This window comes from Eurosta solidaginis, chromosome 4 (genome assembly GCF_040869045.1).
Source record: "Eurosta solidaginis isolate ZX-2024a chromosome 4, ASM4086904v1, whole genome shotgun sequence".
Lineage (NCBI taxonomy): Eukaryota > Metazoa > Arthropoda > Insecta > Diptera > Tephritidae > Eurosta > Eurosta solidaginis.
In genome coordinates, this window is record NC_090322.1 from 149,646,190 (window position 1) to 149,673,588 (window position 27,399).

The 27,399-nt window shown below is 40.7% G+C and overlaps 3 protein-coding genes across 4 annotated transcripts in view; 1 reads left to right on the top strand and 2 right to left on the bottom strand.

Moving 5' to 3' along the window:
• Positions 1 to 276: 276 nt before the first annotated feature.
• On the bottom strand, positions 277 to 2,255 carry LOC137248703 (uncharacterized). The gene is made up of 4 exons (XM_067779615.1): positions 1,347 to 2,255; positions 1,197 to 1,234; positions 946 to 1,125; positions 277 to 507 (listed from the first exon to the last, which is right to left on the bottom strand). Coding segments are annotated over exons 1-4 (450 nt in total). The 5' UTR covers positions 1,348 to 2,255.
• Positions 2,256 to 11,094: 8,839 nt separating this feature from the next.
• Miga (mitoguardin) lies at positions 11,095 to 24,437 on the bottom strand. Of its 2 annotated transcripts, none has more exons than XM_067783374.1 (4): positions 23,816 to 24,437; positions 17,989 to 18,885; positions 17,604 to 17,912; positions 11,095 to 13,681 (listed from the first exon to the last, which is right to left on the bottom strand). In XM_067783374.1, the coding sequence occupies exons 1-4, from the start codon at positions 23,882 to 23,884 to the stop codon at positions 13,373 to 13,375; spliced, it is 1,584 nt and encodes a 527-aa protein (XP_067639475.1). In that variant the 5' UTR covers positions 23,885 to 24,437; the 3' UTR covers positions 11,095 to 13,372. The 2 variants fall into 2 exon arrangements, with proteins under 2 accessions (XP_067639475.1, XP_067639476.1); XM_067783375.1 differs by lacking the exon at positions 23,816 to 24,437 and adding an exon at positions 23,484 to 23,694.
• A 139-nt stretch (positions 24,438 to 24,576) lies between these two features.
• Positions 24,577 to 27,399, top strand: part of Axs (Abnormal X segregation) — a 33,441-nt gene continuing 30,618 nt past the window's right edge. The window contains exons 1-3 of the mRNA XM_067783372.1: positions 24,577 to 25,091; positions 25,194 to 25,291; positions 25,381 to 25,487. Coding sequence (XP_067639473.1) covers positions 25,073 to 25,091; positions 25,194 to 25,291; positions 25,381 to 25,487 — 224 coding nt within the window. The 5' untranslated portion in view covers positions 24,577 to 25,072. The remainder of the gene's footprint in view (positions 25,092 to 25,193; positions 25,292 to 25,380; positions 25,488 to 27,399) is intronic.

A 27,399-nucleotide genomic window follows, 5' to 3' on the forward strand; every position in this document is an offset into this window, starting at 1 on the left:
CTCAATCAGTCTATGTGAGGTCCTCATGGACCGGCCAGTTCAACCTACCTACCTAATATCTTTTGAACGAGTTAAAATTTTTCTCTTGCGCCTTCGGATTATTGTTTTCGAGGTCAATACGCGTCTTTTGACACCTCTCTCGATATTTTTGGACACGTATTAGCAGTCGACCCCTGTTCTAGACTATTACCGAATAGGGAAGCACGTCTTTCAAAACTTTATAAGCTTCATAGTACATTTATTTACACATTTCACTTTTTATTATTCTCAATAATTTTATTTCTTAGCTCTTCGGCAAGCACCTATAGTTAATATGATATTAACAGCTAAAAGTATTATAAGAGCCACAGCACTAAATATTATGCCAGTATACAATAGTATTAAGTCCATAGTATCAAAAATATCTGCCTCGAAAGCACCATACAATAATTTTCCAGTAAATTGCAGATCAAATAGAATAGCCGTTACTGCACCCAAAACTAGAAGAATCCATAACACAACGACGATCTGAATAAATTAAGCAAAAGTAAAAATATTTTTGTGATAAGCCTATAGGGCCAATTAATGGTGACTTAAGGCCCAATTAAACTTCCTTAACCTAACGCCATAGTCGTAACCATACCCATATCCATAGCCATCTCCAATGTGATCGATTAATGGTGCCTTAACCTAAAAATCGTTAAAATTTCATAAAAATGAGGAAAACGCAAAAAATTATAAACATATTCCACAAACACTAAATCTCTTAGTCAAAACGTATCCAAAACAATAAATAAAATATACAAAAAGTTAATAAATTCAATAACTCAATGTCGAGAAACCAAAAACCAATTGGTTGGCTATGGTATGGTTATGGCGTTAGCGTTAAGGTATGGCACCATTAATTGGCCCTTTATACGAGCAGCTTTATTAGATTGGATGTTTGTGCTTGTATTTAATACTTACCATAATTCGTACATGAAAGCGTGTTTTAGAATAATTGGAATTATAGAACCATGTACTGCAGCCAAAGATCAAGCAAAGTACCATTATTGTTGTTAACGAGCACTGATGCATGAACATTTTCATATCATCCGGAAATGGTATGACCACTGAGAAGAATATAACAGCAAGTAAACTGCAGACCTAAACAACAAAAGGGTTAATGGTACTAATTAAACATTAGTACATTGATTTTAATATAAAATTCTGTATACCGCAATGACAAGCTGCATAACGGATGCTGTTTCCTTCACTGAAAGACACTTCATATTTAATTCCAATCTTTATTTTTCTTAGTAATTAATATACATAACTCTTTTGCAGACTTTTTCATAATAAAAGAATTTTTGTTTTCAGTAACTCACTTTTTTATGACACCAATTATTTTACAGCTACTTTGCTTGTTTCTGGTTTGTTGAAAATATAAAGATTTACAGTGGTTTTTAGACAATTAGATTTTAAAAAAAAGTATTAAATAAATTGATAGCTACTAGTATATTAAATTATTTTTTTATTGAAGGGTTTAAATGCATTTGTTACTCAGAAAAAAAATTTAATAATTATTTAATAATTGTTTTTCGTTTTTGGGAGTACAGTGTGTTGAAAAAGTTTATAAATTCTCACACTGCATTTGGGTGATTAAATTTTGAAATTTCCTACATATTGTGACGAATTAGCATCACTAAGTGGTACTCACATCACTAATCTGATACTAAGTAAATAAAGGTACACCAACAATAAAGTAAGCTGCCACTCTTGTGTACATCAAATCAATCATCATTTACTCACAAACATACAAGGCAACGGAGAGATACGCACAAACACATGTAATCATCAGCCGAAATAGTACTCACATATACACAAGCATATGGTTACAAACTACAAATATACATGTACATATATGGCTGGTAACCAAGCACGAAATTCACGAAATTACTAGACCTTAGGAGAAATGGGTGAACGAGGAAACCGAGAGTATAAAAGCAGCGCAAGCTGAGGCATGACTACACAGTTTGATTAAAACACGCAATTAGTTGTGAAGTATAAGTGTTATTTTGAAGTACTTTCAAAGTAGTCTAATAAAGCCCATTTTGCATTATTGAATATTGGAGTTATTTATTCAACAGTTTAGCGATTCGAACGTTAGCAGAAGGTTTGGAATAAGCGAAATTTCACTAAATTTGTTACGATATCAATATAATTTGATCACTCTTTCTGACTAAATAATAAGTTATCATACAATTGAACTAAAAAATAATCAAATATGAATATGAATGATCAAAAACTTAAAAACACTTTTCGGTCACTTTTTGGAATCATTTTTAAGGGCCTTTGATGATTAAATTTTAATATTTCATAAAAATCAACAAGAAGCATAATCAAATTTGTTTTCATTTGTTGACTAAACAAGTAAAGGTGTATAAGTTCGGGTGTAACCGAACATTATATACTCAGCGTGCGCTTCAGTTGTACATTTCATTACAGATAAATTACTTTTCTACATAACACGTGGCACCGCCCGTTAAAAAAAAATGTCGCCCCATTTCCTCTTACAGTAAAACTTGATAAGTGAAATATCATTGATTCAAAACTATTTTTTGCTAAATTATAGCACATTATTCTAGTCTACGACCCTTTTAAACTTGTTTTATATCTAATTTGCCGTGTTCCTTAACCGATCCCGTCCATTTTTACTAGAAAAATTTTCTGCTATAAGGAAAATGTGTGTACACAATTTCATTACAATATGTTACTTTTTTTCGAGTTATGGCTCCCGAAACATAGAAAGTTGCTTAGTCATAAAAGGAGCGGTGCCACACCCGTTTTCAAAAATTTTAGTGTTTTCCAATTTAATGTTATAATTCAATTTAGAAAGAAAAATTCTATTGATACAAAGCTCTTTTTCGCTTTTAAAAATCATTTATATAAAAGTGGGCGTGGTCTTTAACCGATCTCGTCCATTTTTCCTAGAAATATTTCCTGCTATAGGGAAAATGTGGGTACCCAATTATATTACGATCCGTTAATTTTTCTTCGAGTTATGGCTCCCGCAACATAGAAAATTGCTTATTCATAAAAGGGGAGGTGCCACGCCCATTTTTTTTAATTATTAAAATTTTTTAAATCCACTTGGGAAATGAAATACCATTGTTATAAAGCTCTTTTTTGCAAATATATAGCTTCTTTTATTCGTCCACGAACCTTTTAAAAATCTTTTATATAAAAGTGGGCGTGGTCTTTAACCGACCTCGTCCATTTTTTCTAGAAATATTTCCTGCTATAGGGAAAATTTGTGTACCCAATTTTATTACGATCCGTTAATTTTTCTTCGAGTTATGGCTCCCGAAACATAGAAAATTGCTTAGTCATAAAAGGAGCGGTGCCACGCCCATTTTTTTTTTAATTTGAAGTTTTTCCTATTTATTGTTATAAATCCACTTGGGAAATGAAATACCATTGATATAAAGTTCTTGGAAAGATATGGCTTATTTTATTCGTCCACGACCCTTTTAAAAATCTTTTAAATTTGTAAAATTGATTTTATCACAAGTGGGCGGTGCTACGCCCATTTAAAAAAAATTTTATCAAGAGTCTCAATATCAGTCCACATGTCAAATTTCAACATTCTAGGTGTATTATTTACTAAATTATCAGGTTTTTTGTGTTTTCCAAAATTTTATATATACATATATAAAGTGGGCGTGGTTATCATACGATTTCACTCATTTTCAATACCAATCTATTCTGGGTCCAGATAAGCTAGTGTACCAAGGTAGGTAGGTTGAACTGGCCGGTCCATGAGGACCTCACATAGACTGATTGAGTCCGTAGTGTTACCAGAAGTTTGTTTTAACGACCAAACTGAAAAACCCTATCAAAAACCAGGACCTATGTTATAAAATAACTCCGTCCTCTTAGCAAATACTAGAAGCTTCCTAGGACTTAAGCCACTTGCTGCTTCTAGATCTGACAGCTGTATCACTCCTAATAGCTGGAGTCTTAGCCTGGCAAGTGCAGGGCACGAGCACAGAACGTGCTCGATCGTTTCCTCCTCCAACCCGCAATTCCTACATCTGCTATCACTGACCAAGCCTAGTTTAAAGGCATGTGACGCCAGAAGGCAGTGTCCAGTCAGAATACCCGTTATGAGTCTACAGTCCTCTCTTTTTAATGATAGGAGCTACTGTGTTAGTCTAAGGTTGTAAGACCTACACATAATCTTCGACACTTTACAGCCCCGCGCTTGAACCCACGCCTTTCCCGCTTGGTCGATCACGTGCACCTCTCGCCTTCGCTTAATCTCGCCCAATCTAATTGGGACATCTACGGAGCAAGCTTCAAGGGATGCGCCCTTTTTAGCTAGTTCATCCGCTTTTTCATTCCCATCTATTCCCATATGCCCTAGGACCCAATATAGATGTATGCTTCTCCCTGTCCCGATTCTCTCCAGAGACTGCTTACACTCTAACACGCATTTAGATGCTGTGCTATGCGAGATTATTGCCTTAATTGCTGCTTGACTGTCAATATAAAAGTTAACACGGTTGCAGCTTAAGCTATTCTCTTCCAGGGTTTCTACTGCTTTGGTTACGGCTAATATTTCCGCTTGGAAAACGCTACAGTAATCCGGCAGCCTGTATGATCTGCTTATTTCCGGATCAGCGCAGTATGCCGCAGACCCTACTCCTTCCACTACTTTGGAACCATCGGTGTACACGTGTATCACCTCGTCCGCAATTTGCGCACTCTCCCACCAACCGTCCACCTCTATTGTGGCCTTAAGATCTCCCTCGAAGCGCAGATAGGGAATCAGGTAGTCTGTTCGTCTTGTGATTGATGACGCTATACTACTATGGCCATTTGGTCGGCGCTCAAGCTGCCCCGAAGCACCGAGCCTGGTTGCGGTCGTTAATGCTTTGTTCTTGTTTGTTCATCGATAGTCTGCATACCCTTTCCACTTATGGAAATTGCAACGTCATCTGCGTAAGCCGTAAGTTTTACGGGTTCCTCATCGAATTGCCTGAGCAGTTGGTTGATGACCAGCGTCCACAGCAGAGGTGATAGCACCCCTCCCTTCGGCGTGCCCCTGTCCACTGATTTCGTGGCCTCGTACAATCCCCATTGTGATGTAATCTTTCTGCAATTTAACATGCAGCCGATCCATCTGATTAAGGCAGGATGTACTTTAATGTAATTAAGACCATCCATAATCGCCCATTTTGCAACATTATTGAAAGCCCCGGTAATGTCCAAGAAGACTCCTAGAGCATACTCCTTATATTCCAGGGATTTCTCTATGCTTATTACCACCCTATGCGATGCGGTGTCTACCGACTTGCCTTTGGTGTACGCATGCTGTGTTGTGAAGAGCAGCTTCTCATCCACGTTGGACTTTATGTACACATCTATCAGCCTCTCAAAGGTTTTGAGCAGAAATGATGTTAAGCTAATGGGTCTATAGTCTTTGGAATACATGTGACCGATCTTCCCCGCCTTTGGTAGAAAAGCTACACGAGCAGTTCTCCAAGAGTGCGGTACATGATTCAGTCGTATGCACCCATCGAATATTATTTTAAGCCATTCCACGACCGCCCTACTTGAGACTTGTAGCATGGCCGGGAATATACCATCTGGGCCCGGCGATTTAAACTTAGAAAACGTCTTCACTGCCCACTCGACCTTGGTATAGGTCACCAAGCCCGGCACTACTAGCTCCGTGATCGGAGTGTGAGTGATGTCTGCTGGCTCCTCTAAACCGTCTCCCGATGGGAAATGTGTATCGAGAAGCACCTCAAGGGATTCCTCACTATTACGTGACCATTCCCCGTTCTCTTTCTTTATTAGTCCCTGGACTATGTTTCCCTTTGCTAGGACTTTTTTCAACCGTGCTGTTTCGCTGGAGCACTCTATGTCCGTACAGAAACTTTTCCATGAGTTTCTCTTCGCCCTGGTAATTTCACGCTTGTAGATCCTCAGTAGATCCCTGTACTCGTCCCGACACGCTTCACTTTCCGCGGTCTTTGCGAGCTTAAACATTTCTTTAACCTGTCTTCTTAGAAGACTCAGCTCATTGCTCCACCATGGCGGCTTTGCTTTTCCTCTGAATCTTCTTAGAGGGCAAGCTTTGTTATACGCAGTCATAAGCGTCCTTGTTAGGAATTCATTCGACTCTTCCAGTTCCTCTACATTAGCAACCTCTTCGGGTTGTCCCAGTTTTGTTTCTACATGTTTCTGGAATTTAGTCCAGTTCGTTGACCTAGGGTTTCTAAAGGTTCCTCCCTTCTCTACCCTCTTTAGGGGGATGTTGAAGCTGATATACGCATGGTCGGAGAAGGATGGTCTATCAAGAACCATCCAATCATACCTTGATATATCACGCTCGGAGCTCAATGTAATATCCAGAACATTGCTGGATGTTGGACCAATGTATGTAGGGACATTTCCCCTGTTGGCTATCTGCAAATTGGTTTGCAGGATGTAACAAAACAGAGATTCGCCTCTCTCGTTCGTATCTGCTCTTCCCCACGCATTGTGGTGCGCATTTGCATCTGCGCCTATGACCAACCGCCCTTTGCGCCCTTCCTCCTGTACTAGCCTTTTGCACTCCATCGGTGGGACCTCCGCAGCATGGGCCATGTAGTAGGACGCCAGGATAAATGCCTGCTTATTCTTTTGCTCAACGGCCACCGCTACGAGATCCTCAGTGGTGTAATTAGGCAGCATATATGAATGCAGCTGTTTCCTTACCATTACTACAGCTCGCACTCGTCCTTCCGTTTGCGCGTAGTAAACGCCAAACCCGCGCGCGCTAAGTCCAGAAACCTTTCCTCCCGATGAGAGCCACGGCTCCTGGATCAGCGCCACCTCAAACGAACCCTCCTCAAGGGTTAGGAGGAGTTCGCTCGACGCAACTTTACTGTGTTGGAGGTTTATCTGTAGGACTCGCAGCACCATTGGGCTGTTTGTCCCCCTCCAGCACCTTCGTCTTGACGTCGTCGTCCTCACCTTGCCCTTTTGGTTTAGAGTATTCGAGGCCCCCTTCAGCCTCTCGTGACTGTTGTGCAGGGTGTTCCTCTGTGCGAGTCACAGCACCATTTAGCGGTTGGTCCTCTTCTAGCACGTTCGTGGTGACGTCGGGGACCTCCACCTGTCTTTTTTCCCTTAGGTTTTTGAGGTCCTTTTCGACTTCGCCCACCTCTAGCGTGTTAGGGTTTTTATCCTCGGGACTTCTTTTCCTGAGTCGCATGTAAATTTTGTCAGTGCCAAAGGACATTTTACCAAGCTGCGTGTACAAAATATTCTCCGCCTGCTTGTTTATTTGGAAGATGTAGAACTGACCATCCTCGGTAGGCCGAGATACAGTAAGTATCTTCCAATCCTGTGTCGGTATGTTCGGATTCTGATTCTGCAGAAGTCGCAGTGTATCCTCCGACTTCATCACGCATGGTATCCATACCTTAACTTTTGGTACCGTGGGGATTTGCGCTTTATCCACCACCTCAAACCGCGCGTTCATGCCTTGCCTTTGGAGGTTTGGAAAGCCGGAGTCTTAGCGTTAACTCCCTTTAGCGCCTCCGAGAAAGCCGGAGTCTTAGCGTTATCTCCCTTTGGCTTATCTCCTACTTCCTTGATTGGAACTTCCCTCTGACTCGCAGCTTTCGAGGTAGTTGCTACCTCGCTATTGGAGCCCATCTGTCTTACAGCTTTGGGCCTACTTGTCTTGTCTATGCGACTGCCCTGCCTCGCGGCTCTAGGACTGGGTCCTTTCTGCCTCTTGAAAGCAGGCTTTTCGCCTTCCGCCGAACGCTGCCTCTTCATTCTGCCATTCGACGCTTCCCTCTCCTCGTACCGGTTGCAAAACCGAGGGTTTCTCGCAGCAAACCTTTTGAACTGCCTTCGACCTACTTCTACCGCTTCATGGGCCCATTCCAAGCGCTCGATCTCCACTTCTGTTGGGTCGACCACTGCTCCCAAGCGTTGAACAATTCTTAGTGCTGCACGGTACTGCGAGAGAGTTCTAGTGTACGAAATTTGGTGAAGATTTACTCAAGTTATCGTGCTAGCGGATGGACGGACGGACGGACGGACATGGCTCAATCAAATTTTTTTCGATACTGATGATTTTGATATATCTATATCTATCTCGATTTCTTTATACCTGTACAACCAACCGTTATACAATCAAAGTTAATATACTCTGTGTGCAAAGCACCCTGAGTAGAAAAATGAATATAGTTTTTCAGTCACATTTTGCAATCATATTGGAATCAGATGTGTTAACATTAGAAGATCAAAAATTTATAACCATTTTTCATTCAGCTTTCTGAATCTTTTCTGACTCTCTTTGTTGACTGAATAATGCATTTTATACTTGTTAAAACATTACTTTTCATTGAAGACCCTATTTTTTTTATATACACACATTTTCAATCAGGAAGTTCAGAACACATGATTCAATTACTAGAGGTTTGTTTGTTCTTCAATGATAATAGAGCTTTCGACACTCCCAAATTAGTAGCATCTATTAGAAAGAGTGTTTCTTCGCTGGATTTCGGAGCTGATGTTGATGCTTGTGTTAATGCTGGTTCCCAAATAAACGAAGTCTTTTACTGTTTCGAAATTATGGTTGACAGTAGCGTTGTTTCCAAGGCACAAATGCTCTGACTTTTTGCTTGATGACAACAGCTACTTCGTTTTGTCGTCATTCATCATCAAACCCGCCCTCTGTTTCTCCAGTCGTCCAATGATCCAGAGCATTCCCGTGAGAACTGAGCGGCATAGGGAGCTAGAAAACTTACTGGATGGAGGCTAATATGTGTGAAGTGAGAAAGTTGGATCCAAAAGAGATATATATGCTCTTAAGAACCTGATGCAAATGAATGTTTTTTTAATTAATGGAGAACCATAATACAGATTTAACAAAAATGGAAAAAGAACAAGAAAGATTGTGTAAGTTCGGGTGTAAACGAACCTAATATACTCAGCTAGAGATCTATGCTACAGATATTGTTGTTGTTGCAGCAGTGCTTCGCCCCATCCAATAGGTGCGACCGATCACAAATTGTCATCAATATCCTCTAACGGGAGTCCAAGGAAACTTGCTGTTTCAACAGGGGTGGACCATAATGAAAGGGTGTTAGAGGCGTTGGTTCCACATTACAAATAAAGAGATGGTTGGTGTCATGTGGGGACACGTTACAAGCAGGGCATACATTTTGTATGTCGGGGTTGATTCTGGATAGGTAAGAGTTTAATCTGTTACAGTATTCCGATCGAAGTTGAGCTAGAGTGACTAGCGTTTCCCGAGGGAGTGTGCGTTCTTCTTCCGCTAGTTTTGGGTACTGTTCTTTGAGTACTGGATTCACCGGGCAATTTCTGGCATAAAGGTCCGACGCCTGTTTGTGGAGTTCACTGAGAACCTGCTTATGTTTTAGGGCTTCATGCGGCTGAGTCCTCAGGTGCCGTATTTCCTCATAATGCTTACGGAGATGACTCCTTAAGCCCCTGGGCGGTGTTGGCTCATCAATCTTATGTCTGTTGGGATGCCCAGATTTCTGATGGGGAGAATTCTCGCCTCGTTATGTAGTCCACATTGGGACATCCATGTTGTAAATAAGGTCGCGGAGGATTTAGTCGGTGGTAATGCCAGGTTTCGCGAGGCGCAAAAACTGGAGAGATCAGGGAGATAAACAAAAGCGGGGATAGGACCCCACCCTTCCAGGTCTTGCAGTAACGTTCTCTTAGTTCAGTTTTTGACCCTAAGTATTATCGAAATAGGGGTGTTTATTAAATGATTTTGGGCGTATTTTAGAAGAAATAGTCCTCTTTGTACAGGAAATAAGTGTAAAGAGTTTCTTCACAGTAGGTCAATTCTTCTGCATTGGTCAAAAATGTATAAGTTACGTCAATCGGTCTTCGAGTTATAGCTCCAGAAACGGTGGCCAATGCATGATAAGAGGCGGTGCTCCGCCCGTAACCAAAAAATTGCTGCCATTCATTTAATTGTTATAAAAACATTTTAGAGGAGAAATAGTATATTAACAACTTTTTATAAGGTATTGTCGGCATGGCTCTCGAGAATTACAAAAAAAAAAACGATTATACATAGGCATTTTCAATGGAAATGTGCCACGCCTTAACCTGAAGTTATCTGCCAAAGAGTTTGGAATTTTATTACCTACATACAAAGGAATAATTTGAGGGGGCGATATAGCTTTTTCATAAACTTTTATTTTTTTCATACAGAATATGCCCATTCCACGATAATAAGCCCGAAGGCTTTTGATGGTCCTTTGCCGGATATACATAGATCCGGTACGTTCCGGTAACAAAGCACCATTTGGGTACTAGCAAGACCATCTCGGGAACGATTTATATGGCCACATTAAACCTTCAAGGCCATCCCTCCCTCCCACCACCGACTTCCATGAGGAGCTTGAGGATGCCAGAGCCTCGTCTGTTAATGAAACAGGATTCGCCGCGGCTAGGGGAGGTTCTCAATTGGGTTGGAGAAGCTGTATATTGCGCTGGAAACCCCTTGAGAGGGTTGCTCTACACAACCCCTTGAATCCCAAACTCGAAAGCTGTTGATTTTACTCGGCGAGCAGGATACTAGGTGGTGTGCGCTAGCTTTCGCATTAACACTCGTATTCGGTACACTTACTGCCCACTTAACTGCTCATAACTCAAAAAGTTTCTACCGAGAACGAACTTTCATTCGTGATAAATCGTTAAAAGGGGTATTTTCTCGCGGGGCGTCACATATGTATATTTAATACATGTCCAACAATCGCAAGGTGTCAAAAAGCGCATTTTGACCTCAGTCAAAAATTTTGCTTCTATCAAAAGATTTTAACAAAAAAAAAAAAAAACTACCCCGGCCCTATCCGAAAACGGAACACTTTTCTGCATTGGCGGTCTCCGGCCGGGCTTAGAGGACGTTGGGTTGATCCAAAACTGGTTTGAGGATTATAATTATATCCGCGCAGAGCAAATTCTATTTAGCCGTGTATTAGCAGTAGACCACTTTTACCAAAAAATACAGTAATACATAACATGCTATTCATATTGAAGAAGATAAAATGCCATTTTAGTTAGAAATTATCTTTAGTCCCATTAACAACAACTCATTTATATTGTTACAGTTAGCATACTAATTAAAAAGTAGTTTACATTATACTACACCTTTTCCAGTTTAAGTTCAGAAAATTACAATTCAAGTTCAGAAAATACAATTCAAGTTCAGAATTTCCAATTTAAATTCAGAAATTTACAATTCAAGTTCAGAATTTCCAATTTAAATTCAGAAATTCACAATTTAAGTTCAGAAATTTACAATTCAAGTTCAGAATTTTCAATTAAGTTCAGAAATTCCAATTTAAATTCAGAAAATTACAATTCAAGTTCAGAATTTTCAATTCAAGTTCAGAACTTCCAATTTAAATTCAGAAATTTCCAATTCAAGTTCAGAAATTTCCAATTCAAGTTCAGAAAATTACAATTTAAATTCAGAAAATTGCAATTCAAGTTCAGAAAATTACAATTCAAGTTCAGAATTTTCAATTCAAGTTCGGAAAGTTTGTCGGGTATTTTTTGTTCATCTAATGGAAATAAATATTTGTAACATGGTATCTATGTGTTAAGGAAGCATTGGGCATCTAACTCGTTTGAATCAATTTTGCAAGATAGAAGAAAAAAAAAACTCTCGCTCATAAGAAGCAATTGCAATGCCACCCAGCTATATTCTTAGCGTCACAAACATTGATCTGCACTGAGTATGACATCAGTGATGACGAAGATATGACCACTTAAACAGTCAACGGAGCGTCCACACTCCCGGAAGTAACGTATAGGTACTGTCTGCATATTTCTTGGCTCCATATGTCAAAACATCTCAACTTATCCGCCATCACCATCATTCATCATGAATTGGCACTTAATCGCGATGTTGGCAGTTTCGAAACAAATCATGCCAGTTTTCCCTGTTTCGCGGTACCTGACCGCGATTGGGAGCACCATGAGAGGTCAAGTCTTCCACCACCCTCGCAACTCTATGGAGGTCTCTCCCTTCCACTGCTTCCAAATTGTTGTTTCGATTGAAGTACTTTCTTGGCCGTAGCGTCATCATGCACTTGTTGGAAAGAATTATCCTCCATTTGATTTCAAGGTTCGGGATGTACACACATTGAAGAAAACTTGTACACTATTCCCAAGCCACCATTTTGGCAAAATGGTCAACGAAGCATCAACACTTCCGCAAGTAACATATAAGTATAAAATTAATTAATTAAAATAACTTTCGGAAATTAACACCCTAATTATAAATTTCTGAATTCAAACTGTAATTTTCTGAACTTGAAATGTAATTTTCTGAACTTGAATTGTAATTTTCTGAACTTGAATTGGAAAATCTGAACTTGAATTGAAAATTTCTGAATTTGAATTGTAAATTTCTGAATATAAATTGGAAACTCTGAACTTGAATTGCAATTTCCTGAACTTGAATTGTAATTTTTCTGAACTTAAACTGGTAAAGGTGTAGAAACAAATTTTTTTCCTAAAACCTAAAAAAATATACATAATTCAAATTAAAGTAAATACATTTGTGTTAATTCATTTATAAAATGTACAATATGCAGAACACACTAAATTGGCCACGAAAGCTCTTTACATACCACACAGTGAGAAATTACAATTGTTCAAAAATAAAATATCTCAACAACGGATTGAGATAGAGTAGTGAGCCAGCGCTTTTACGCACAAATAACAAATATACTATAAGATTAACAATATGGAATTATATAAAAAAAACCATATATGTAATACTCCTATATAGCTACAAAAGGCTAGGTACATTCCCAAACATCAGAGTGCCGATATATTGCTGTTTAAACGTTTTTGTTTTTGTATTCAATAATCGAATGTACCCATAGCGGAATGATACAAGGTGGCAGCATGGTGACATACCTACAACCATAAATAAAAATTCCATGTACTTTGCTTTTGTAAATTCGATGGACAAATGTCAAAATCGTACGGCACCGGAAGTTGATGTATCAAATCAAATAAAAAAATGGTATAATCAGCTGTTCTATGCTGCCACCTTGTATCGTTGCGCCATGAATGTACCTAAATTTTAATTTTTTCTTGTCACACCTATGCTGTACAATCACAAAAATTGTATAGGCTGTCTTGTTTTGAACACATTGCGAGCATTTTCTATTAGCAATATAGGAGTATTACATATATGAAAAAAACTTTTTATTTGTAATAAAACAATCTTCTCACAACGCGCATATAGCATGTAAATATCTATGTACATACATATGTATTATAGATTACGAGTTATTTGTTCAATCCTTATAAAGGTAAAGTCTTAAATCGAAATATTTTACTGACTAAACTTCACACCAATGTTGTTCACTCGCGTCTTCATATGCTGCAATATATCTTCAGCGAACTCTTCAACTGTAGTATAACGACTTGCTTGGAAACTAAATATATCCGCAAGAAAGCCTAACATTTGTTCACGGAAATAATGGCATATGTCACGTAAATTTTCATCGGGCCCAAAGAAACCCCAGGCCATAAGTGGTGACAATTGCTCAGAAATGACGTAGAAGTGAGCCATAAAGCCATTAGTTTGTTTGAGTCCATGTTTCTTAGCCTTCAGAACTGACCACACTGCTGTACTTAAAGCCTGTAAATGGAAATGTTCCATGGTTATAATTAAAGGCCTAAAAGTATTGTTACGAATATTAGCAAAACTAAGGGGTGCTGCTATCTCTAAGCCGATGCTAAACAGTGATATCATGCACATCCATAGATCAATCATTATGTATCTACATAAACGAAACATTAATTAAGTCTACACATATGTACCATGTACGTATACGAGCAGCGGAGAATCAATGCACAAACACATGCATATATCTGAGATACTAATGAAAGTATGCAATGAGAGAAGCTATAAAATTGTGCAATTGTAGTTACAGCTGAGAAGTTTGAGAGCTGATGGCAACTAGTAGATTCTGGAAGCGCCTAGAAGATGCGAACGTTGAAATCAGAGAGTATAAAAGGCAGCAAACGTAGAGGCGCTGGAATTAAGTTTGAGTTGAGCTATCAAGCAGTTTCGATTAAGACGCTATCTAGCGAGCAATAGCAGTGTTATTTTGAAAGTCAGTTTCATTTAAGCTATCAGTTTGGTTATTAAGCCAGTGAGTTGCAAAGAATAAGTGTTATTGTAAAGTACTTTAATAAAGGCAATTTTTCCATTATTCAATATTGGAGTTATTTATTCAACAGTTTAGTGATACGAACTTAGCAAAAGGGCAAATAAGAGGATTTGCAGTAAATTCGTTACAATTGGTGTCAGAAGAGGAATTGTTGATCAAATTCCAGAGAACAACAAGGACATGGCAAAGTTCAGTGAATTGAAGATCCAGCAACTGAAGGAGTTGGAGAGCCGTGGATTGAATACAAGCGGCGTTAAACTTGAACTTCAGGCACGGCTACGAGAGGCAATGGAAGCAGAAGGAATTGATGTAGAAGAGTATGACTTTCATCTTGATGTCGAGGAAATAACAAAAATGGAAGAAACACTGCAGACAATGGCGAACACAGACCTGAACATGATATTGGCTGCAATATCGGCACAAATGTCCGAAATGTCATCACAAATATCCACCAACATGTCAACTCGACTGGAAGAACAGAAGACAAGTATTGCATCTCAACTGGAATCGCAAGAGACACGCATAACGTCCAAGAAGGAAACACAGCTGGAATCGCAGGAGAACCGTATAACAGCGAAGATTGAAGCATAAGAGGTACGAATATCCGCGCAAATTTCAGCACAGATATCATCGCAGAACTCTGCTCAACTGGAAGAGCAAGAAGGACGTATTTCCTCGAAGTTGGATGCGCAAGATACACAAATTTTACAGTTTGAGGAAAAAATCGAGGCCGAGGTGGATGCTTTGAGAGGACGTATCGAGCAGTTGCAACTGAATCTCCCAGCAGTTTCAACGAGTAATCCAAAGGTAAAAACACGATCTTTTGACGGTGCTGTTCCTTTCCAGGTCTTTAAGCTACAATTTGAGAAGACCGCAGCAGTGAACAACTAGAATGCTGAAGATAAAGTTGCTGCACTCTTCGTAGCATTGAAAGGACCAGCTGCCGAAATCTTACAGACTATTCCAGAGTACGAACGGAACAGTTATGACGCATTGATGGCTGCTGTAGAAAGGCGATACGGAAGCGAACACAGGAAGCAGATACACCAAATAGAGTTGCAAAACCCTACCAGAAAGCTAATGAGACTTTGCAGGAGTTTGCGTCGGATGTCGAAAGGCTTGCACATTTGGCGAATGCCGACGCACCCGTGGAATACACCGAAAGAGTAAAAATTCAGAGCTTTATAAATGGCATTCGGGACGTCGAAACGAAGCGAGCCACATACGCAAACCCAAAGCCAACATTCGCAGAAACGGTATCCCACGCACTGATTCAGGAAACAGTGTCACTTTTGAGTAAGCCCGCATACCAAGCTCATCGCGTGGAAGTAGAAAGGCCAGAGTGGGTAGACGCAATATTGGAGGCGCTGAAAAGATCGCAAAAGCGGAGTGAAGAGGTTATCAAATACTTCAAATGCGGGAAGCCCGGTCACATTGCACGTCATTGCGATCTTGGTCCTAATAGTTCCAACAATGTGGGTGGCCGTAAACGCAAAGTTGGAGGAGATGAGCAAGAGCGTGTCAGATGTAAAGAACGAAAACTTGCCCCAGCTATTGAATGTCCTGTGATATCTGTGTCGCAAATTGGAAGAAAATCGAGCAGTCTTGCCGTTGAAGGAAAGCTGGATGGCAAGGAGCGTGTACTGACTGTAGATAAGGGGAGAATCTCATTCCTTGATCCGATCTGACTTGGTCAACAGGAGAATAAAACCGTTACCTGGAGCAAGGTTGCGTACGGTCACTGGCGAGTATAACCAAGTTCAGGGAGAAGTGATATGTGAAGTCTTGATTGAAAAGGTCACGGTTCTACACAAATTCGTTGTGGCGAAGATCGTTGAAGAAGTCATATTGGGAGTGGACTTCTTGGTTGACCATGACATCAAGATCGATATGCAGAGAAGGGTGATGCGTTATGAGAACCAGGATATACCACTTAACTTCAAGTTGGGGAAAGGGTTCAGTAGTAATCGAGTAATGGTGGAGAAGACTCGACAAAGGCCACGAAAGTCAAAAGAAAAGGTTGATGGATCGAATGGGCCAAATAAAGCGAAATTAAAAGTACCTGCGAGAAAAAGACCGGCATCGACAAACCCTAATGGACGCACTAAAACGACTGAAAGAATTTTTCAGAAAGAATGCAAGGGTGGTTTCAAGCCAGCGCGCACTACTGTTGTGAAACGTCCAGACGATAATGATGATGCAAAGTCAATCCGTCAAGTGCAAGCTCTGCGAAGAAGTTTATTGGCCAAACAACAGAGTGCGAGGGAACGATCAAGAATAATGAGTAGTAAGATGAAACGCAGGTACAATGAGAACAAAAATTCGGAAGGTTTCTTGGAGGGAGATTTGGTACTGTTAAACAACCCCCACCGGCGGAAAGATGTTCCATCCAAATTTTGGTGTAGTTTGGGAAGGCCCGTACAAAGTTGTGAAGAAGATCAGTGATACCATCTACCACATACAAACCACTGGGAAACCACGGATTAGAAGAGTGGTACATTTGGAGATGCTAGCGGCGTTTAGATCGGGAGATTTGTCTAATCGGTACGATCAGACTTAGGTGGAGGGCAGTGTTATGAATATTAGCAAAACTAAGAGGTGCTGCTATCTCTAAGCCAATGCTAAACAGTGATATCATGCACATCCATAGATAAATCATTATGTATCTACATAAACGAAACAATAATTGCGTCTACACATATGTACCATGTACGTATACGAGTAGCGGAGAATCAATGCACAAACACATGCATATATCTGAGATACTCCTGAAAGTATGCAATGAGAGAAGCTATAAAATCGTGCAATTGTAGTTACAGCTGAGAAGTTTGAAAGCTGATGGCAACTAGTAGATTCTGGAAGCGCCTAGAAGATGCGAACGTTGAAATCAGAGAGTATAAAAGGCAGCAAAAGTAGAGGCGCTGGAATTCAGTTTGAGTTGAGCTATCAAGCAGTTTCGATTAAGACGCTATCTAGCGAGCAATAGCGGGTATTATTTTGAAAGTCAGTTTCATTTAAGCTATCAGTTTGGTTATTAAGCCAGCGAGTTGCAAAGTATAAGTGTTATTGTGAAGTACTTTAATTAAGGCCATTTTTCCATTATTCAATATTGGAGTTATTTATTCAACAGTTTAGTGATACGAACTTATCGCTACAACAACAACAACAACGAACTTAGAAAAAGGGCAAATAAGAGGATTTGCAGTAAATTCGTTACAGTATACAATGAATTCGAAAGAAGCATGTGAATCTCCTCATTCGGCTGGGGCTTATTAAAAATTAATCTCTTATAGTAATGACGAATAAAACAACAGATTGTATTAACTTTTAATTTGTTTAAACGCGTGCGTGCCCTTCGCTTCTTATGTCCAAACAAATTAGACTTACCATTTCTTTGAATCCATTCGATAGAAAGCGATTTTGCACCACAGCTGTAACGCTGGCAGGTGGTGCATCTAAATCCCGAAAAGAATCTAATACAATGAAGTCCAAACAAATATCATAGAATGTCATCGCTTTTACATTACGCGCTTCTAACTCTTTTTGTATTTCATCCCAATTATTGGGATTCTGCAAATAGTTTATCATATCTTCATAACCAACAAGAAACTCTTTGGTATCCTTATCGCCCAAACAAAGTAAATCTGTGAGTATTTGGCGGCCTGTATCACATACCCATTGTCCGATGGAGGGATCCTGATTTATACCAATAGAAGTTTTATTAAATAAGTAAATAGTTTGATAGAGTCAAACATATATTTCAAATACTCACTTTAAATAAATATTGAAATCCTAAACGCACACAGTGCAATTTTACCAAATATTCCGTATCACTAGAACAATGTACCAAATCGGCGCGTATGGTACGATATGGAATGGGCGTTTCTTCGTGCTGCTTCAACGCTGCGTTGTATAATGGATATTGTTCGTATGATGTTTCTACAAATTCTTCAAAATCTCGCATATCAGCCACCTGATCCAAAGCCGATGCGAAACTTTCAGCTGAATCAAAATTTGGATCTGAACCCGTACGACTCATCACCGATCTGTGCGAATGTTTATCTTCATCTATGCCATTTTCCAGCGCATGCCCAAGACCATCTTCTTCCACCTCATCTATAGATGGCTCATCGCGAAAAAGCACGGAACGCTGATCCAGAAACAATAATTCACTTTGTTCCTGAAGTGTATAGGCCATATCAAGTAAATTTTGTATTTCACGACAAAATTCTGACTCTTCTGCGGTGGTTAGCAATGCTGGCACACCACCTGGTGAATTGTGTGCTGCTAATGCATCTTCCCAAAAATTAATGACCGTATCTAACGCTTCCATACCCATCACACCCAATTGTTGTGTTGTTAAGTGTACCACTATTGCACCTGTTTGACTCTGAGCTGCGGATACAAGGGCACCAGCACCAATCGATCCCGATGCTAACGACATACGATCTGAATAGGCAACAGTTGAACCGGGAGGACTGCCAGAGCGAGCTGATGTCTTCGAGCCCGCTATTGATATCATATCATTGGGACTGCGCATACTATTACGCGTCCGACGACCAGTATATTTTCGTGTACGACGAGGGGGGCGTGGTGGCTTTCGGCGGCGTAGAAAACGCGCAAGCACCCCAAGCAGAGCGACACCAGCGGTAAGCGAGAAGACAACAACCTGGAAAGATGTATAACATACAAAAATTAATTGGTCGATTATCAATTGGAAAAATAAAATATATTTATTGACATACATATATGAGTAGTATTAACAAACATATCGTTCATTTACTTCAATATTGTCTTAACTTCAAAAACACAATCTTTCGGTAGAGCCATTCAAAGATTTATCCTGCTATTTATTGTGCATGTAGATGCATATTTTGATTTTTATAGAATGTGATCAATTTTTAAATCAAAGATTTTTTTATACAACACCGTTATGGTATTACGTGTATACGTTATTAGGTAGGTAGGTTGAACTGGCCGGTCCATGAGGACCTCACATAGACTGATTGAGTCCGTAGTGTTACCAGAAGTTTGTTTTAACGACCAAACTGAAAAACCCTATCAAAAACCAGGACCTATGTTATAAAATAACTCCGTCCTCTTGGCAAATACTAGAAGCTTCCTAGGACTTAAGCCACTTGCTGCTTCTAGATCTGACAGCTGTATCACTCCTAATAGCTGGAGTCTTACCCTGGCAAGTGCAGGGCACGAGCACAGAACGTGCTCGATCGTTTCCTCCTCCAACCCGCACTTCCTACATCTGCTATCACTGACCAAGCCTAGTTTAAAGGCATGTGACGCCAGAAGGCAGTGTACAGTCAGAATACCCGTCATGAGTCTACAGTCCTCTCTTTTTAATGACAGGAGCAACTGTGTTAGTCTAAGGTTGTAAGACCTACACATAATCTTCGACACTTTACAGCCCCGCGCTTGAACCCACGCCTTTCCCGCTTGGTCGATCATGTACACCTCTCGCCTTTGCTTAATCTCGCCCAATCTAATTGGGACATCTACGCAGCAAGCTTCAAGGGATGCGCCCTTTTTAGCTAGTTCGTCCGCTTTTTCATTCCCATCTATTACGTTATTAACTCTAAAATAATTTTTTTTAGTTATGACTCCATTGGGTGTTATATTTATTTATTTATTTATTATATTGTTGGCAATGGTTTCGCCGGTTTTAGCCTAGATTACATATAATTTCTGCAAAAAATTCAATATCCCGTTGGATTGATGGACTAGTACTGGAGCGTACCGTTTTATCGCTGCACACATCTATTCACAAATGTTCGGGCGCATTTTTGCGGTTACAACGAGTTCTGGCAATATGCAAAACATATAGTTCTGAATGTGTTGGTAACTTGCAAAATACCCGCTATAATCCTCGGACCCCTTTGGGAGAGTTTAATTATGCTTTGACACATCTTGTGTAAATAAACGATGTCCGCCTAAGCCTCATGTACCAGTATAGGCCTTAGCAGATATTGGTTGTTGTTGTTGCTGTAGCGATAAGGTTGCTCCCCAGAGGCTTTGGGGAGTGTTATCGATGTGATGGTCCTTTTCTGGATACAGATCCGGTACGCTCCGGTAACACAGCACCATTAAGGTACTAGCCCGACCATATCGGGAACGATTTATATGGCCACATTAACCTTCGGGCCATCCCTCCCTCCCCACCCCCAAGTTCCATGAGGAGCATGGGGGCGCCAGAGCCTCGTCTGTTAATGAAACGGGATTCGCCACCCGAAGATGAGGTTGACAATTGGGTTGGAGAAGCTATATTTTGCGCTACACAACCGCTTGAATCCCACAGATATTGGTAAAGCCACCTAGTTATCCCTCAGTCAGTCAACTTGTTAAGTTCTATTATTTATATTTTCTCCAATATATAAAAAGATTCACTCATTTCCGCACCATCGATTTTGTAGTGTTTTAACCGTTTGTGTAGCATACAAGTTAGTGGTCCATCTTGTCAACGCAAAATTACAGCAACCCTGGCCACATCCTCTGACGTTTCTTTCTCAAAATTTTCCTTAAATATCATTAAAAGGCGGCCACCGTGGTGTGATGGTTGCATGCTCCGCCTACCACACCGTATGCCCTGGGTTCACACCCCGGGCAAAGCAACATCAAAATTTTAGAAATAAGGTTTTTAAATTAGAAGAAAATTTTTCTAAACGGGGTCGCCCCTCGGCAGTGTTTGGCAAGCGCTCCGGGTGTATTTCTGCCATGAAAAGCTCTCAGTGAAAACTCATCTGCCTTGCAGATGCCGTTCGGAGTCGGCATAAAACATGTAGGTCCCGTCCGGCCAATTTGTAGGGAAAATCAAGAGGAGCACGACGCAAAGTAAAAGAGAAGCTCGGCCTTAGATCTCTTCGGAGGTTATCGCGCCTTACATTAGTTTTTTATTTTTAGCATTAAAAGAAATAACCTTTTGAGTGCGGTATGTAAGAAACTGATGGATTTAGTGCTCCTCTCGATTTATTTATATTGAACAGCAGAATAACCTTGTTTCTGCTTCCGGTAGTTATTTTCCTTGTACTGAAACACTCCCGGGTTTGGGGGATTCTTTTGTAATATCGTGGGAACATCTACTGCAAAAACGATTTGCTTGACACTATTCGGTGTCATATTGCTTATTGCAAAGAATTTTTGGACTTGATGTTGTTGGAATCATGTCATAGATCGAACACTGAGTTGGACACCAGCACATTTTGCGGAATCCTTTACACTTTAGCCTAAAGCAGGTTTATGTGATGCTTCAACAACGAAATGCATGACAACAGCACAACCACCGCGCTAAATGCCATTAGCACCCAGATAAATTGCGGTTTAAATCAAAACCCCCACCATGGAACAGTACTCGTTGAGCTAGACCTGTCAATAGCTATTGATACGGTCAACCATGGCACGTCACTGCAAGACCTGGAAGGTCTAACCCCCCAGCGGGTTAGGGGATCAGAATATACCCGCGGTAGGTATGCCTGTCGTAAGAGGCGACTAAAATACCAGATTGAAGGGGCTGTGTAGCGCAACCCTTCAGGTTGCCAGCGCAATATATAGCTTCTCCAAACCCAATTGTCAACCTCACCTATCCGCGGCGAATCCTGTTTCACTAACAGACGAGGCTCCGGCGACCCCAAGCTCCTCCTGGAACTTAGGGGTGGGGAGGGAGGGAATGGCATGAAGGTTTAATGTGGCCACATAAATCGTTCCCGAGATGGTCGGGCTAGCACCTTAATGGTGCTATGGTACCGGAGCGTACCGGATCTGTATCCGGCAAAGGACACTCACATCGATAACACTCCCCAAAGCCTTCGGGGAGCAACCTTATCGCTACAACAACAACAACAACAACAACAACAACAACAACAACCTGGAAGGGTCTACCCTTCCACCATGTCTTAAAAGGTGGACCGCAAATTATCCGGGTGACGGGCAGGCATCGGTGGAATTTAGAAACGCAAAATCAAAACCAAGAAGAATTAAACAGGGGGTGCCACAGGGTGGTGTCCTATCCCCACTTTTGTTTAACTTCTACATATCAAAGCTACCTTCGCCGCCAGAAGTTACTATCGTTTCCTACGCCGATGACTGCACAATAATGGCCACAGGTCCAGGCCCACAGATGTTGTTGTTGTTGTTGTTGTAGCGATTAGGTTACTCCCCGAAAGCTTTGGGGAGTGTTATCGATGTGATGGTCCTTTGTCGGATACAGATCCGATACGTTCCGGTAACACAGCACCATTAAGGTGCTGGCCCGACCATCTCGGGAACGATTTATATGGCACATTAAACCTTCAGGCCATCCCTCCCTCCCCACCCCCAAGTTCCATGAGGAGCTTGGTGTCGCCAGAGCCCCGTCTGTTAGTGAAACGGGATTCGCCGCTCGAAGGTGAGGTTGACAATTGGGTTGGAGAAGCTATATATTGCCCTACACAACCCCTTGAATCCCCAGGCCCACAGATCGTTCAGCTTTGTAACAAAATAAACGGCTAGCTCCCTGATCTCTCCAGTTTTTTTTCACCTCGCGAAACCTGACATTATAACCGACTAAATCACCGGCGACCTTATTTACAACATGGACGTGCCAAATGTCGACCATTTTGAACATCCACGTCAATGGCACTACGCTACCGACTGTCTTGGGTGTGACGTTCGATCACGATCTATATTTTGGTGAGCATGTAGCCATAATTGTACCGAAAATCCAGAGCCGTAATAAAATCCTCAAATCTCTTGCTGGCAGTACTTGGGGAAAAGATAAAGAAACGCTGGGATTCAAGGGGTTGTGTAGCGCAATATATAGCTTCTCCAACCCAATTGTCAACCTCACCTTCGAGCGGCGAATCCCGTTTCACTAACAGACGAGGCTCTGGCGACCCCAAGCTCCTCATGGAACTTGGGGGTGGGGAGGGAGGGATGGCCTGAAGGTTTAATGTGGCCATATAAATCGTTCCCGAGATGGTCGGGCCAGCACCTTAATGGTACTGTGTTACCGGAGCGTATCGGATCTGTATCCGACAAAGGATCATCACATCGATAACACTCCCCAAAGCCTTCGGGGAGTAACTAATCGCTACAACAACAACAACAACAACATAAAGAAACGCTCATTCGTCGGACCTCTATGTCAGGAATTGCCCGGGGAATCCAGTACTAAAAGAACAATACCGTAAACTTGCAGAAGAGGAACGCATACTCTCTAGGGAAACGCGAGTCACTCTAGCTCAACTTCGATCTGGGTACTGTAACAGGTTAAACTCTTACCTATCCAGAATCAACCCCGACATACACAATGTAGGCCCTGCTTGCAATGTGTCCCCACATGCAACCAACCATTTCTTCCATTGTAATGTGGAACCACCGTCTCTAACACCCCTCTCATTATGGTCCACCCCTGTTCAAACTGCAAGTTTCCTTGGACTCCCGTTAGAGGATATTGATGACAGTTGGTGATCAGTCACACCTATTGGATGGGGCGAAGCACTGTTACAACAACAACAAAAACAATATCTACAGTTAATAAAACAACATACATACATAAACACCTACAACTAATGTAATATTAGACTTTGAGCACTTTAATTATTAATATTTACCTTTTGCGAGGTAGTCATACGGAAAGGAAGCACGCGTATGCCAGTCCATTTTGCAGTTAACCACTGCATTTTATACAGCTACCGTTTTTGTGATATAGTAAAATAGTAAAATTCAATATGTGCTATTTCATACGCTCTCAACCATTGCTTTTGTTACGCGTGACTGCTCATTCAAGGTTAAGTGAGGATGCAGTGTTCTCAGAAACCCGTTGCACAAAACCTAGCAGCCAATAGCAGTGGATTAAAAAGCTGCTGTATTTAGTAAACGAATATAAATCACGGTTTATCTTTTTATTCACATTCAAAAACAATCTGATTAGCAGCATCTGTTTTCACATTATGGACTTTTTACTTGTGAATCGATCGATCGTTTTCATGTTATTAACTATTCGCCTCCCACACTTTGCACTTTTTTGTTTTATTACTTTAAAACAAGCCCTCACTTGCTTGCTGCTTTTGATTGATAGGTAAATATTTAATTTTCTCTCTTCGATTTTCACTTTCACCTGCGGAATTTTGTTAACTAAAAACAAAACCAGCAACAATTTGCATTGCATCACAGAGCCGATCACCGAAAGCGCATAATTATTTTTAATAACAATAACAACAAATTCCAAGCAGAAAGAAGAATCGCAAAAACACGTTCATTTGACATTTATCGCTGGCGCCGACGTAGCGCTACCATACTGTGTGGGAAAACTCATGTAATTTAACCATTTTTTTCCCTCATAGCATTCAGAATTCTCCGAGTAATACACGCTATATTTGAATTGAATAATTCTTTGAAATAAGAACAAACGCGCATTTCGTATTTAATCAATTTGTATAGAGCACGAAACCTATACACTGGATCCTGAGGCTGAGGAATTATGGGAATGGGATCGTATGAAGGGCGGCACTGGCGCAAAGTCAATAAAGGGAGAAAAAGCTCCCAATCGTAATGGGAATAGTACGACTGCCGGCTTTGAGGAAACTGTAGTCTCTAATTGTTGTTGTTGGTGTTTAGTTATTCTGACAATTTTGACAGCATTTTTATTGCTTATTTGTTTATTTCTTTTACACCATGTGAAATAGTTTTATTTTTATTGTATTTCTTTTCGCAAATACTTTTTATTTTAAAAACACATAAAATGCCAAAAAGTTGTAGGCTGGCGATGGTTGAATAATTTCTGCAGTGGCGGCCAAAAATTGTTAGATATATTTACTAAAATCAACACACACATGTACTTACATATGTGAATAAATAAAAAGTGCAAAATGTCAGATGGTGCCAAAAGTGTGTATTTCATTGGAATTTTCATAATTAAGAAATTATATGGAGTTTTAGCGTTTTTACGCTATTAAATAATAAATTTATTAATTTCTCATACTTTCTTAGGCCCACGTATTACCTCAATTATAGAAAATCAATTGTTCCGGCGCCAGCGTAGCCTCAAACAAAAGCAGCCATCTATCGATGTACCAGACTTTGAGAAGGTAAGTACTTTCACGTCACCCCACACCTACATTCCAATATGAAAGAATTTATTAACTGCAAATTATTTTGATTTACTCACGTTCTTTAGACTTATGCCGTAATCATATTCTCCGAGAAGGCCAAATTGCGCCACTGCCAAGATGTGGAAAAGATAATACAAGAATTTAATGTACTTACAACGCTCGAGGCCATCAGGTATGTACAAATGTATGTGCACAGTGTTGGTTTATGTGTGATCACAATATTCACCTAACCTCTGTTTATAGGGGAAACAATTTAATTCCGTACGTTATTTGATAGCCGGTGTTCCTTTTATTGTAACAATGCCTGTTGTTGTTGTTGTAGCAGTGCTTCGCGTAGCATCTCATTTCTCTCCCTGATGGGGAGTATTTTCTCGCCTCATTATGTAGATGGTGTTCTGGGGACATAAGAAGACAGCCCGTGGCGACTCTGAGCGCAGTATTTTGGCAGGCCTGTAGCTTATTCCAGTGGGTAATTTTTAGGCTTGGTGACCATATAGGAGACGCGTAGCATGCAATCGGCTGGCCAATTGCTTTGTAAGTAGTAATGAGCGTTTCTTTGTCTTTTTCCCAAGTATTTACAGCAAGGGATTTATTCTGTTCCAAAGCTCATCCATCTTTGGGTCTGTGGCCATTATTGTGCAGTCATCGGCGTAGGAAACGATAGTAACTCCTTCTGGTGGCGAAGGTAGCTTAGATAATAAACAAAAGTGGGGATAGGACACCACCCTGTGGCACCCCCTGTTTAATTCTTCTTGGTTTTGATGTTTCATTTCTAAATTGCACCGATGCCTGCCGACCACCCAGATAATTTGCGGTCCACCTTTTAAGACAAGGGGGAAAGGTAGACCCTTCCAGGTCTTGCAGTAACGTGCCATGGTTGACCGTATCAAAAGCTTTTGATAGGACCTTATTTACAACATGGACGTCCCAAATGTCGACCATTTTGAACATCCACGTCGATGGCACTACGCTACCGACTGTCTTACACCCCAAAATCTTGGGTGTGACGTTTGATCAGGATCTACATTTTAGTGAGCACGCAGCCGCAATTGTCCCGAGAATTCAGAGCTGTAACAAAATCCTCAAATCCCTCGCTGGCAGTACCTGGGGAAAAGATAAAGAAACGCTCATGACTACATACAAAGCAATTAGCCAGCCGATTACGTGCTACGCGTCACCAATATGGTCGCTAAGCCTAAAAATTACCCACTGGAAAAACTACAGGCTTGCCAAAATACTGCTCTCAGAATCGCCACGGGCTGTCTTCTTATGTCCCCAGAACACCATCTGCATAATGAGGCGAGAATACTCCCCATCAGGGAGAGAAATGAGATGCTGACCAAACAGTTCCTGTTGAATACCCAGAAACCTGAGCATCCTAACAGACATCTGATTGATGAACCAGCACCGCCTAGGGGCTTAAGGAGTCATCTCCGTAAGCATTGGGAGCAGGGGGATTGGAAACACGTCCTTTTCAACCTCCCAATATATTTTGAGATGTGCTGATCGGAATCTTCATGCGTTCCGACAGCGTATTTACTAAACAAAGTTGAGGGGTGATTGGGTACACTTCAATTTCCAACATCCAAAGACATGTTTAGCTGTGTTGATCGGAGACCAATACATTCCGACATCTTAAAATACAAATATAATTGAAAAATATAAGTTCCAAATTTTGTTGCCTTAAGCTGGGAGCCCTGGAGGATTGGAAACGCGTCCTTTCCAACCTTCTTTAAATGACTGGCTCCCAGACTCCAGCATTCCAACAGCATATTCAATAGAAATAAATGATATAATAATGAATTGTACTTAGTAGTTTAAGTTTTAGGCCTAAACAGCCGTAATAATAAATAAATTAAAAATTAAAAAAATTTAATTTTGAGGATATACCGCACCTGAGAACCCAGCCGTATGAAGCAAAAAAACACAAGCAGGTCCTTGGTGAACTCCATAAACAGGCGTCGGACCTTTATGCCGGGAATTGCCCGGTGAATCCATTACTTAAGGAAAAGTATCCAAAACTCGCGGAAAAGGAACGCATACTCCCCAGGGAAACGCGTGTCACTCTTGCTCAACTTCGTTCT